The sequence below is a fragment of the Notamacropus eugenii genome, chromosome 2 (genome assembly GCF_028372415.1).
Source record: "Notamacropus eugenii isolate mMacEug1 chromosome 2, mMacEug1.pri_v2, whole genome shotgun sequence".
Classification (NCBI taxonomy): domain Eukaryota; kingdom Metazoa; phylum Chordata; class Mammalia; order Diprotodontia; family Macropodidae; genus Notamacropus; species Notamacropus eugenii.
The window spans coordinates 512,399,752-512,414,401 of NC_092873.1; the positions used below are offsets into that span (position 1 = coordinate 512,399,752).

The following is a 14,650-nucleotide window of genomic DNA, read 5'->3' on the forward strand; positions in this document are numbered from 1 at the left end:
TTCTGTCGTGTAGGTAATACTCTTTTATAAAGTATGGTTAAAATCCTGCTGTAAAAGGCATAATGAATTTATAGATTGGTTATTCATGTTTCTGTCTTTTTCTTTCCCCCTCCCATTTACCTCAGGGATGTTGTAAGAATTGATGAGATAATGTCTGTAAAAATCTTTGAGCTTCTCGGAAGAGAAGGGCTTATAAACACAGGTATAATTTTATGAAGCCTAAATTAATCAGACTGTAAAAAAAAATGACAATTCTGAATGCTGTTTGATTTTGAAAAATAATGTTAAATTTGGCAAAGTAAGGCAATTTTGTTTGTTTCCCTCTGGTTGGAAGTCAGCTTTATCTTCTAAGAGTATTTAATAGTGGAAATAACAATAATGAATATTTTTGGGCTATAGTATTTACTTTGAATTCACAACTTAAGGGATAGAAAATAAGTATCCTAACATCCACTAAAATACTGGAAACAATGAATGTTTTCTCTCCACTCGTAGCGTTGGAATCAAAACCCTTACCCATAATTGTTTTTCCCTCTCAGGTTACCTAGGTGTCAATTTCAATTCCTCACTCTCTCCTCTGCAGGCCCCTCCCCCATCCCATCTCTTCCCAAGGCCTGTTGATTTCACCTTTGCAACATTTCTTCATTACACACCTTTCTTTCCTCTTACATGACTGCTACTCTAGTTCAGGTCATCTTCTCCTTCCACCTGGACTACTGCAATAGCCCCTTGGTGGGTCTCCTTCTCTCAGCTCTCTCCCCACTGTGGTCCACCCTCCATTTAGCCACTGAAGTGACTTTCCTAAAGTCTGACCATGGATGCCATTCCATATTCCAGTTGCTCGCTGTTCAAGCACCAACAAAATGCCATTTTCCACAGGAAGCCTTTACCAACCCCTCCCAGTTCTAATGCCTTCCTTCTTCTTTCTTGTTTGTTCTGTATAATTTTTATATTTTGACCCTTTGTATATTTTTTATAATTTTTATAATTTTATATTTTAATATAAATATATACTTTTATAATTATACTTTTCATCTTTATAATTTGCCCCCCACCCCCATTAAATCCACTCTTCTTACACTTTTCCCACTGTTCTCCTCTTAAATTGTATTCTAGTAACACTGACCTCCTAGCTGTTCTTCAAGCAAGACCCTCCATCTCCCAACTCTGGGCATTCATATTGGTTATCCCCCATGCCTGGAGTGTTGTCTCTTCTCATCTCTGCCTCCTTAGTTTTCTGGCTTCCTTCAAGTCCCAGATAAGATGTCTTTTTCTATAGGAAGCCTTTTTGATCTTCTTCTTGAATGCCAGTACTTTCACTCTGTTGGTGTGAACCCCTCTCAGTTCTTTGCCTTGTTACTAGATTACAATTTAAGGAGGGACGAATGGAAAAAGTGTAAAAAGATTGGGGGGAGGGCAAATTATAAAGGGCCATGAACCCCAAACATAGTTCTATTTTTTATCTTGAAAGTGAGAAGATAACACAGTCAGATCTGTGCTTCAGGACACTCAATTTGACAGTGGAGTGGAGAGGAGACTTGAGACAGGGAGACCAAGCAGCAGTAATTCAGGGCTGAAGTGATGAGGGCCTCACCAGGGTGTTGGGAGTGTTGAAAGAGAGAGGAGCACCCATTGAAAAGATGTTAAAAGTGACAGGTCTTGGCAGCAGATCACCTGTGAGCAGTGAAAGTGAGGAGTTGAAGGTGATGCCTGGGAGTTTTGTGGTGTCGTCAGCTGCAATAGGGAATTTAGGAAGCATTGTCGGGAATTGGGGAGGAAATAATGAGTTCAGTTTTCCACATGTTGAGTTTAAGGCCTCTTTAGTACATTCAGTTGAGAAGTCCAGTATGCAGTTCCAGATTATAGACTAGAATACAGCAGAGAAGTTAGACTTGTTTACTGATTGACTTGCTGTTAAGTCAGTGATCTTTGGAAGACTTTGGAGAACAGCAACAATGCCTTAAGATTGGCAAACAGAGAAAATGTTTGGATGTTCCAAAAAGTGGAAGACAATAGCACCCACAGAGCGTGTAGATGAGTGAACTTCATTTTGATTCCTGGCAGATTTTAGAATGTTTTGTTTACAAGCTGATTAATTAACATCCAAAAAAAGAAGCAGTGATCAAATGAGAGATTTTTTGTGAAGTGCTTAGCACGGATGGAGAACCTAAGGCCTCCAGGCCACATGTGGCCCTCGAGGTCCTCGGGGACAGCCCTTTGACTGAATCCACACTTCACAGAACAAATCCTTTTGGAAGTTTGGATTCAGTCAAAGGGTGGCCTCAGGACCTTGAGGGCCACATGTGGCCTGGAGGCGAAGGGTCCCCTCCCCCCCCCCCCCCCCCCCCCCGCCCCAGATTAACACAACACTTTACACTTTGTAGGTGGTCTATAAATGCCTATTCCCTTCCCTGATAGAAGAGGCTGTATGTGTAGCAGAAGAAGATGACAGGTTAGGGTAGGCCAGTTTTACTTCCCCCAAAGCAATTTCTTTTCAACAACTTGATGGGAAGGCTTATAAGCTAAGCTGCCAGGTAGTAAAATCCTCAGATTCTAAATGGCTTGATTTTTTGCAGATGTCCCACAGGGCATGACCAAGTTTCCTCAGCTATCATCAGTAAACTTCCTGTACAATGTCATTTCCTTTCATCTAGTGACTTTCTCAGTACTTCTCAACTGATCAAAGACTTTTTTCCCTTAGTTTGTGATTTCATTAGAGGCTATAATTGATCAATTGTTCACACTCCTCATTGGTTACTTGCTCTTATCTGAGGAGGGTGTCTGAACTCATTCAACTTTAACCCTAATTCTGGCTCCAGCTCCTCATCTTTCCCCCTGAAACACTCCTTTCCCTCTAACTTTCATATTCCCTTTTATTGTTGAGAGTAAGCACCAGCATATTTGAAGTCACCCAGGCTCACAACCTGGGGGTCATTCTTGACTCTCACACTCTCATCCAATCCAGAGTTGTCTAGTCCTGTCCATTCTGCTCTCATAGCATCTCTTGTATATGTCTCCTCTCTTACGATGGTGCCTTCATCACTTCACACCTGGACTTTTACAATAGCTTAAGCCTCAGGTCTCTGTCCCACTCTAGTTCATCCTCTACTCAGCTGTCAAGTTGATCTTAAAAAATCTTTGCTTGTTTAGCATTCAAAACCCCTAACCTGGTCCCCACCTGCCTTTCCAGTCTTCTCCCACCTTATTCCACTAGTCTACACTCTTGTCTTATGACACTTGGCCTCTTTGTTCTTTCTCATACAAGACCCTCCAGTTCCCAACTCCAGGCATTTTCAGTGACTATTCTTCTTTGCTGAAGGGAATGCTGACTGTCCTCATCTCTACCTCCTGGCTTCCCTGGCTAAAGTTACATTTTCTACAGGCTGCCTTTCCTGTTCCCCAAAAATGTTAATGCCCTCACTCTGAGTTTGTGTCCACATCTCCCTCTCTGTGTCGTGTCTGTGTGTAATTGTTCGTATGTTGTTTCTCACGTTAGGTTGTGACCTTTGTGAGTACAGGAACTGCTTTGCTATTTTTTGTATCCTCAAGGCTTAACCTAATAAACATTTGTTGACTTCACTGAGTAATTAAGTGGGTTTTTAATTTTTTTTAAAGTAAAAGATTTAGTATGGGCCATACTCTACCTTAGGGCCACGAGGCTATGCTGGAAATAGAATGATAATAGCACTAGGAAGCCCTGAGTTCAAATTCTCCCTCCAGCACTGAGAAGCTCTGAACCTGGGGCAAGTTACTCAATGTCTTTCAACCTTAGTTTTCTTTCCTTAAATTGGAGAAGACAGCTGCACTTACCTTACAAAAGCAAATAAGGGAATTTGGGAACGTTAACAGGTATGAACGCTATCACATCATTTGTATTTTGGTTGGAGAGGAAGTGAAAAGGGCTGGACTGTCCTTGTCTCAATTTCTGGAAAAATTAATCTGTGCTTATGGCACAGAATAATACAGATCGAATGCTAGAGTGCTTGGAGGCCAATAAGAACAGCTAACAGCCATCATTTAATGCCATCTGCCCTGTGCCAGGCGCTATGTAAGTGCTTTACAAATATTATCTCACTGAATCCTTATAACAACCCCAGGAAGAAAGTCCTGTTACTTTCCCTGTTGTATAGTTAGGGAAACCGAGGGGAAAAGTTTAAAGTGTCTTGAGCAGGGTCACACAGCTAGTAAGTAACTGAGGCAGGATTTGAACTCATTTCCCTCACCCCAGACCAGGCACTGTCCAATCTGCTGTAACTTAGTTTCAGTTCTGTCTTTGGCTCTGTCACTGCCTTCTGTGTGACCTTGGGCAGGCCTAATCACTCCTCTAGACCTCAGTTTTCTTTTTGGTAAAGTGAAGGGCTTGGATGGTTGATCCTTATCTCTCCTAACTCTGAGGGTCTGTCATAATTAATAGCAATATAAACTTAGACAATTCTTAAAAGCCTAAACTTAGACCAAGCTTAATGTTAGGATAGGCTTCTTAGCACATATAGCTTCTTCATGTGGAATGGCCTGCTTCTGGTGGTACAGAATTGTCACTGGAATTCTTTAAGCCAGAGATAGCAGCTCTGACATTCTGTCAAGTCACTGAGGCTTCGTTTTCTCATGTGTGAAAATGGAGGTGATTATACTTGCCTACCCAGGCTCATGATTTTCTGTGAGGCAAGTGCTGCCTGAAAGGCCCTGTATCATCATTTATCCTCCTCCTATACTTCAAGACTTCAGAAGTTAAGAATTTTATCCATATGTGCTGCTCATCTGCGTCTTGGCAGGTGATCTTCAAGAACTGTGGTAGCCAAAACCTTTCTTTCCCTGAGGCCATATAGGTGAAGAGTCCTTCAGAGTATGGGCCATAAATAGTCAGGATGTTAGTGGGCCCATCCTGGGAACTGGGCCAGCTGGGAGGGCAGAGCCTCAGGGGAAAAGAGCTGGGGCAGCCCTTCTGGGGAACCTCAGATGAGGGCTTCGCAAACCTTAAGGTGCTGTTGAAATCTATGGCTGTTGTCTTCATTGTTATTACCAGACTCAGTAACAATATTATAACTGGGCCACTGGTGGCATTGAAGGGGCCAAAGGGATTCTTTGAGAATTGGAATTCTAGTAGAGATGGAAAAGTTGAAGACGGAATGAAGGGAAGCATAGCTCCTACACAGACTTTTTTCAACTCACAGGAATCTTCATTAAGTAACAGGGACAGACACTGATAGATGAGGGTCATTTAATTATATCACATCAAGAGCATATTTCCTCCATGACCTTGGGCAAGACCTAGCCCAAGATCTTTTTTGCCCTCTTATGTGACTGAAAATGGAGGAAGTGTGACCTAGTATATAGGGTGCTGGGTTTGGAGTCAGAAAGTTCTGGGTTCAAATCCTGCATGAACTACTAACTAGCTTGTTGATCCCTGGGCAAAACAGTTAGCTTTTAATGTGCCTATGGCATTTCCTTAGGACTTAACTGCTAAGGTAAAGAGTGAATTCTATCCAGTCAAAGGTCATTATTCTTGTAAATAAAAAAATGGACAACATTAAGTTGAATTTTACTGAGTCATAAGAAGTCAGAGGTGAAAGGGTTAGATACAAATGGAATTAGGGTTAGAAATAGAATTAGAATGATGTCTAGAGTGAGGAAATTACTTGACATTCCTGCCATATGAGCCTTGGTTCAAGTTTTCCCAACTGGCAGGAAAGGAAGGTGGGAGGAGTTAGTAAATATCTCAAGGACCAGGACATGCCTTATATAAAACTGGGTCTCTCCTATCCTTTAGGCACTTATCAAATGTTAGGGTTTTTTTTCATTGTGGGGTGAGGAGGGTTTTTTCAGGGCCAGTTTGGCATATCTGGTTATCTAAATAGAACAGGAATCAAAAAGTGAGTTCTTATATATATATATGGGGGTGATGGGATTCTCCAGGGCAACAGGCCCCAGGTGTCAGGAAGCTCCAGGGTGACATGATTGGTTTTGAAGTCCAGAGGTCAGAACTGGGTTGGGAGGGGAAGTTATCTTCCCTTTCCTGGATCCCAGTTTCCCATGGGCAAATGGCTTTCCTTTTAGGATCTGTTTTCTCGTATTTGTAGAAGGATGGGTCAAACTAGATAAGCCCTCTTGGTTTTTCCACTTTAAAATATTTTTGTGAACCTCTGCCTTAAAAAAACAATGAAAGGAGTTAGACTGAGGCTGATAGTGCTTCACTTCCTTAGACTTCTGACAAAACCTGCCAACTAGCAGATGGACTAATGAAGTGGGAAATGTATACCATTTGGAAATACATCCTGCTGAACGTGTATTTTTGTCTATGTTATTTTCTATATGAGTGCTGTTTATTAGAGTACCACTTATTTAGAGTACTGCTTAAGTAGACTCTTTATGGTTTTATTTTAAAACCACTATTTCCTTTTTAATTTTTTTCCTATCCCAGATCCCTCAAGGTCCCTTTTAGTCATGATGCTCATCTCCATATTTTAAAACAAACGCAACATAAAGTGGTTGTCACATGCATGTTTTAAAAGAAACATGAGGATTATTAAAGGATTATCTAAGTTAATTTTAAAAATGATTCAAGGGTTTATTTTTGTATACATTCAGAAATATAGGCATTCAGTACATAGTGAATATTTATAAATTTAAATATTATAAACTTGAGTTATAGTTATCTGCATCTAAAATGGCAGGTTGTTTTTTTTTAAATCAGTTCTGTAGTCAGTTTCAAACCTATTTCATATTTCATTAGTACTTCATGGTCAAAGGTAGAATGAAGTAGTGAGTGGAAATTGCAAATGTAGTTTTCAGCTCAGTGTAAGGAAAAACCTTCTTCCCTAATGAGAGCTTTCTAGAAATGTAATGGTCTGGCTCAGGAGTTAGTGGGTGGTCTCTCACTAGAAGTCTTGGTATAAGAGCTGCATTACCACTTGGGAGATATAGCACAGACAGGTTTCTTATTCAGGTACAGTCTTAATGGTCTCTGCTATTTTGTGATTCTTTGGAATTCCTATGCCTTTAGAAGTTAGAAAATCTGAATTCCCAACATATTAGTCTGGCCTAAGTAATGATTAAATAAGTTTGTAGCGTCCAAACAAGGCTTTGCTATCCCTGGCCTTAGTGAGACCATATTAGCATATGGTGTTAAGTTCAGGGAACCATCTTTTAAGAAGGGCAGGGACAAGCAGAGACTCAACTTCAGAGAATGACCAAGATCGTGAAAGGTCATGAAAGACCTGGAGACTCTTATCATATAAAGATCATTTAGAGGTGATGCTAGCAGCAGTCCTCAGGCATTTGCTGGGTTATCATTTGAATGTGAGGGATTAGACTTGTTCTGTTGGATTTCACAAAGCAAGTGGATAGATACTCCAAAGAGTTGCACTGAAGCTTGATGTAAAGGAACTTTTAATAATTGTCAGAGTAGTTCCAAATGAAATGGGCTGCTTGCCTCCAAGCAGCCTTCAAACAAAGGTTGGATGACTACTTGTCAGGAAGGGATTGAGGGCCACTGAGACCCCTTCTAGTTCTGTGTTTGTGTGAAGTTGGTTTTCTTAAGACATGTATGTGTTCCCTGGTATTTGCAAACTTCCCCTGTCTCTGGAACACGAATTTGGGGCAACTTAGTAGACTTAAGTTTTCCAAATGTAGGGACTGAATGGACCTGTCCCCCAGTACCTGGAATGCTCTCCATCCTCATTTCCACTTCCCAACTTCCCTAGTTTTCTTAGTCTCAGCTAAAGTCCTACTTTCTACAAGAAGCCTTCCCCAGGCCTCCTTATTCTTAGGGCCGTATCTCTGAAACTACCCTTAGGTGATCCTGGCTGTGTCTTATTTATACATAATTAACTTGCATATTGTCTGCCCCATTAGACTGTGAGCACCTTGAGGACAGGGATTAGTTTTTCTCCCCTTTCTTGTGCATAGTAGTTGCTTAATCAAGGCTTGAGAATGTTTGAGAATTGACTTGAGAAAGTTTCTTTTTTTGAAGATTTAGGAACTGACTGGATAATACATGGGTGAATGCATATTTATGAGCATTGGATGTTACAGGTCTTTCAAAGACCCATAGCAGCTTCTTTTTGTAAGCTATTGTAGTCATTATTATTTTCCTTTAAAATGTGAATTAAGGTTAAGGAGCTTGACAGTATGCCTGGATGGGAATGGATGGTGGAGCCCCATTTACTAAGTGCAGTTTCTGCTGTCATAATGTACATTATCAAATCCTCTCATATAGTTAGAGATGGTCTTAAAATAGCAGACCTTTTTTTTTCCTGTGAGAAAAGTGGATTTACAGGAAGCCCATCAAGATGATGACATTTGTAATTATGTACAGAAAAGCCAATTAAAGCTGAAAACTTTCTTACGTGAACTGACTATCCTTTACTATCTTGGAGGGAGCAATCATATAGCTTCCAACATCTTGTCTTTCAATTTCCTGTAACTTTAATAATTTTCTGTATGTTCCAAGAATTCTAAAATTTCTACCCTATACTTACAGGGGTCTTGGTTTTTTTTCTTCTTTTGAAAAAACATGGTTATTTGTAGTTTTTTCCCTACATACATGACTTGAACTATGTTTTCATAGTTCAGTTCCCAATTACAAAAAAATATGTCTATGATAAGTAGTAGAGGGGTGATCCTTTCCCATAGAATCAATAATTAATCATTTCTTTGATGCTTTAAGTTTCATAAAGTACTTTTCTGACAGCATGTGAGATAGTGTGACCTTGTGGAGAGAAAACTAGACTTAGAATCAGAGAACTTGGGTTTGAATTCTAGTTTTGTTTCTTAATAGCCACATCACTTCTGGAGCCAAGATGATAGAGTGAGGCAAGAACTCACCTGAGCCTTCCCAAATTTCCCTCTAAACAATCTTGCAGTAACACCTCAGTACCTGTTTTAGAGTGATGAAGCAGTTTCCCAGCCCAAAGAAAGGGTCAGCAGGAAAGGTCTGTCTTACTAGGGTGAGAGGGGGCTGTGATTCTGTGAGCAAACCAGCAGCAGGCTGTACCCCAGAGGGAGCCTATAGTGAGGTGTGTGCCCCCACCCTCAGTGCAAGCCAGCAGGTAAGGCCCCCGACCCCAGTGAAAGATGGTAGCTAGGCCCCAAACCCAGCATAAGAAGCTTGGGATAGTGCCCTCTCTACTCCAGGAGCAGAGCCCAACTTACATGAAGTAAGAAGTCACAATATAGGCATAAAAATGAACAATAAACAAAAAAAGAACCTGACCATAGGAAGTTAATATGGTGACAGGTAAGGTCAAGGGACAAACTAAGAAGAGGACAACAATATCAGAATGGCTACATGTGAAGCCTCAGAATGAAACGTGAATTGGTCTCAGGCCCAAAAAAGAACTAGAAGAGCTCAGAAAGGATTTTAAAAATCAGATAAGAAAGAAAGAAGACAAATTGGGAAAAGCAATGATAGATAGCTTGGTAAAAGGAAGCACCAAGAAAATGGGAGAAGATAGAGAAAAATTCACCGAAGAAGACAGCTCCTTACAAAGTAGAACTGGCCAAATGGAAAAGGAGGCTCAATGAAGAAAATAATTTCTCAAAAATTAGCATTGGTCAAGTGAAAGCCAGTGACTCCATGAAACATCAAGAAATGATAAAGCAAAATTTTAAAAAATGAAAAAATGGAAGAAAATGTGAAATTTCTTCTTGGAAAAACAACCAACCTGGAAAACAGATTCATGAGGGATAATTTAAGAATTACTGTACTACCTGAAAGCCGTGATCAAAAAAAAGGAGCCTCAACATTGTGTTTCAAGAAATTGTCGAGGAAAACAGTCCTGATATTCTAGAACCAGAGGGTAAAATAGAAATAGAAAGAATCTACTGATTATCTTATGAAATAGATCCCAAAATGAAAATTCCCAGAACAATTATAGCCAAATTCCAAAGCTCCCAGGCCAAGGAGACAACACTGCAAGCAGCTAGAGAGAAACAATTTGAATACCATAGAGTCACAATCAAGATTGCACAAAATTTAGCAGCTTCATTAAAGGACCAGAGAGTTTAGAATATTATGTTCTGGAAGGCAAAGGAGCTAGGATTTACAAACAAAAATTCTCCACCCAACAAAACTGAGTATAATCTTTCAGGGGGAAAAATGGACATTTAACAAAATAGATGACTTTCAGGCATTCCTAAGGACCAGAGCCAAATAAAAAAATTGATCTTCAGATACAAGATTCAAGAGAAGCATATAAAGGTAAACAGGAAAGAGAAAACATAAGATTCAATAAGGTTAAACTTTATATTCCTACTTGGGAAGATGATACTTGTAAATCTTAACAACTTGATCACTGTTAGTACAATTGTTGTAATTGTCCTTCATTCTCAAAGAGGACCATGGCATCAGGAAGGTGATGCCATGACTTGCAAGTGAATTGGTTTTAAGTGAGGGAGAGCTGTGCAAAGTCACCAGTCTAACTTTCTTCTCCAGAGCCATCTGGGTTCAGTGGCCAGACACAGATCAGGGTGACTGGAGATGGCCCCATTAGGGCAATTAAGAGTATACTTAATACCCACATAATCTTGGGCAACTCACATAGCCTTCCACTTTGGCTTCTACCCTTGGTTTCTACCTCTGTCAAATGAGCCTCTTAAATGCTGTGAAATCATAGCCAGTTTCTCTTTCTACCTTGGTTATTAGATAATAAAAGTATTATTCTAATTTTATAGAAGAAAATGAGTTTCCAGAGGGATGACAGAAATTTAACAAACATTCATTGAGTATCTATTCTGCTCAAGGCTGTGTACATGTGCTGACCATGCAAAAACAAGGAACTGCCTGTCTATTGATCACATCATTAGTATAAGAGCCAAGATTTGAATCCAGAAGAGACCCTGGAGATCATCTAATTCAACCTTGTTATTTCGTAGTTGAGATAATTGGAGCCCAGAGAGGTTTCGGCTTCTCCAGTTGGTTGAAGCAACCTAATCAGGATATATGTATAACACCACCACCAATGTCGTTAGCATTCGCATGTCGCTTTAAGGTTTGCAAAGTGCTTTATGTTCATTACATCTTCATAACAACATTTGGAGATAGATGCCATTGTTATCCCCCTTTTTACAGATGAGGAAACTGAGGCAAGCAGAGGTTAAGTGACTTGCCCAGGCTAGTACATGTCTGAGGTGGGATTTGAATTCAGGTTGTCTGGATTCCAAGTCCTGCGCTCTATCCACTAGGCCACCTGGCCTCCTTTACTTTGGGCAAGCTTGTGAATCAGCAGAAAATGTGAGAAATCTGTGACTGGAGGATGTTCCAGACAGAGCCTTTCACTAAGTCCCAGTTACTTCTTGACCTTGTACCAGTAATACCTGACCTTCCATATGATTTAACTTTAGGCAGAATTCACCCCTGCCAGCCTCTCTTGCATATGGTGCATTTTCTTCTGCAGGTTTACCTATTATAGAACCATTTCCTTCCACCTCTTAATAGCTGGTGGCTTTGTCTGTGGTTTGTCTTGTCTGATTGCAAGAAAAAACCCTGCAGAAACAAGGTCACTATCTGCCTCTTGTAGATTCTGATCACTGCTGTCAGAAAGTGGAGCAGTATGGGTACCAGGCATCTGACCGGACCCTCTGCACCCAGTGGGTGCTTCCTGAATACTTGTTGAATGAGTGACCTTGGCCTCCCACCACTCTACTTGGAGCTTTGAGGCAGACGGACACAACTTGGCAGTAGGTAGGGGCTAAAAATTTAAAATAGGCTAAACTTCTTCAGCCGCAGGTAAGGTTAGACTAGAGAGAGACTGATGATAACTGGTTGCTGCGGGTCACGTGACAAACAGGAGAATATATGGTGGCAACCTTACATTTTTCACTGATTTCTCTGGTGGGCTGCAAGCAGGCCCAAGGGCTGTATGTTGTGCATGCCTGTTTAAGGCATCCTTCAGCCTGACTGTCTTAATACAGGATTCGTTTGGGAAACCAAAGTCCAGTACAAGAAAACACAGTTCTGTTGTGTGAGCACACACGTGTGTGTATGCACTCACACACACATACATACGTATCTCCTACCCCACCCCCTGCAGAATAAAGCAAGCAAGCTAATGGGGCATATAAAAAAAAAATCAAGGAAAATAGAAACAGGGCAGGCATGCTAGGATCTGGTGGAAGGGGGCACCAGAATCCAGTAAAGTCTGGTGGATTTTTATAGGCTTCTGGGACAAGTAGGACCAGGCATGAGGGGAGGGAGGGAGGACCCTGGAACTGGAAACTGCTATTAATTCATGTGAGTTGGGGGAGGGGGCAGCTGCCTGCCCATTCATTTGCCAGTTGATAGTCAAATTTCCAACTCAAGAAAGGGCAAATTCCTGCTCATCTTGTTTGAACAAGATGACTTGGGATTTGAGCTTCTTGGGATTTTAGCTTCCTAAAGTGGGATGAAGAGGCTCCTGAAGTCCTTGTACCAGGGAGCACAGGCCAATCAATTCAGCACAGAATTTTAAGCACCTATTATGTACAGAGCCTCATTCTAGCTGTGGGGTGAAACATTAAAAAATTACAAATGCCTTGCCTTCATTGGGCTTAAAATATGGGGAAGGAGGTAGGTATGTGTGTAAATAACGGTACCCTAAGTTCAGATGTGATTGATTATATAGGAGAAGTTGAAACAGAATGAATGACAGGAAAGATTTGCAGTATGAAGGATCTCTTCTTGTTAGGGGAATCAAGGTGATTTCTTGAAGGAGATAACGTCTGAGCTGGGCTAAAAGAAGGGAATTTCCCCAGGCACATCTGCACAGAGCTTATTTGAGACAGGATTTGCAAATTCCCAGCCATGTGAGAGGCCAACTTGAGATTGGGCACAGCCTGAGTACTCCATTGTGGTTAGAGCAGAGAGTATATGGGGGAGGGGAGAGTCATAGGAAATAAAGCTGGAAAGATAGATTGGAACTAGATTGTGGAAGACCTTACAGGCCAGACTTGAGGGATTGTCTTTTGTTTGGTAAGCAGTAGAGGGCCACTGAAGGCTGTTTCAGTGGTCTAGGTGAGAGGTTATGAGGGTTTCAGCTGGGTCCTGTCTGGGACATCATCATCCTACTAATGACAGGTTCATAGTCTAGGAGTCATTAACTCCCACTCTCCCTAACCTTTCATATCAATCTTTCTCACTTCTCTCCTTCCCTGTACATGGCTAGTACTTTAGTTCCCCTCATTCCTCTTACCCAGACGACTGCACTGCTCTCCAGTAGAATGAACATAAGCTCCTTGAGATAGCAACAGTTCCATCCATGTCTCCCTGTTGATGGATGAATTGTGGAGATTCCTGAGCTGAACCCTCAAGGATCACATGTGACCCTACTTTTAGGAAACTTAATATCTAGTCGAGGGATAAAGACCCAAATTCAGATAACCAGAGTACACAAGTTGTTGTGAATTCACTTTGCCACATTACTTTTCCATATAGAAATGCCAGAAGCCTAGATTCTCACATGTGTTAAAGTTAATTGGGATATTTTCCATTGTCTGAACAAATGAGTAGCTCATATTCTCTCTCTGCTTGGGATGTACCGTGTGGCAGTGTGCTATTTTTAAGTGCCTACTATATGCAGATCACCATGGGCAATGCCAGGATAATTAGTCCATCTTCCTGCATTCTCTTCCTCATGTTACCTGGAGAGATTTGTCTAACCTTGGGCGGGAGAGGGGGTGAGGGGCGCGACTGAACCCACCCCAGATTGTGAGCTTCTTGAAAGCAGGGACTGTCGGTTGTTGGCACAGGACCTTACATACTGGAAGGTCGAGGTGTGTGGAATTAATTTACGTGATCCTTACTATCAGCAGCTTAGAGCTCTGTCTCTGTCTCTCTCTTTCTCTCTTCTCCCTCCCTCCCTCCTTCCCCTCCTCTGTCTGTGTCTGTCTGGTCTCTGTCTCCTTGTCTCTTTCATTTTCACTCAGTTTCTTTCAGTCTGTCTCTTCTCTGATTCTCATTTTATGTCTCTGTCTCTCCCTCCCTCCCTTCTGGCTGGCTGTTTGTCTCTCTGTTTCTCTCATGTGCGCATATACACGTACTTACTAACTGGAATGCCAAAGAGAGTATGAGAAGCAGAGCACTGTATAAGACCATTGGCAAACCTCATTCTCATCAGACCTCTTCATTTTCTTTGCTGTTGATTTCATTTTCTTTGCTGTTGATGTTCGGGGTCATCCCAATCATAGGATTTCAGAACCGAGCCAATTGATTGATCGCTTCATGCTTGGGCCTGGCATCTTGGTTTGTATTTCTTCTTCTTTGGGTTTCAAGCGCTCCAATTAAAACTTATACCCAGCTTCTCATTGTTGTCTCTGCTTTGGAGGATCTTGAGTAATTTGGAGTGTTTTCTCTTTGCCACAGGTTTTCTGTGCTGCCTGTTGTAGCCTGAAGTGCAAGTTGCTGTATATGGAGAGAAAGGAAGCCAGAGTGTGTGTGATCTGCCATTCCGTGCTCATGAATGGTGAGTGTTAATTAGGAAAGGGCTGAGTCTACAGGGACTGAGAGAGGACTGGGGAGGCTTTGTGTAAATAGTACTGTTTCTTCCTGCCCTTTTAGATGTTTGTTTTGCATGTGGTTTGCCCTCTTAAAACATCTTGAATTTAGTTGGGAAAATTGAGTTAAATGACTATTTTAAATGTCTGTTAAACTTTGGATCTCTCTCTGATATAATGGTTA

At 41.2% G+C, this 14,650-nt stretch overlaps 1 protein-coding gene across 7 annotated transcripts in view; it reads left to right on the plus strand.

Annotated features, from left to right (window-relative positions):
* ZFYVE9 (zinc finger FYVE-type containing 9) overlaps positions 1-14,650 on the plus strand; it is a 197,011-nt gene that overhangs the window by 103,783 nt on the left and 78,578 nt on the right. For all 7 annotated transcript variants that reach the window (XM_072649451.1, XM_072649457.1, XM_072649458.1 and 4 more), the window contains one exon: positions 14,336-14,435. In XM_072649451.1, the coding sequence (XP_072505552.1) occupies positions 14,336-14,435 (100 nt within the window). The remainder of the gene's footprint in view (positions 1-14,335; positions 14,436-14,650) is intronic.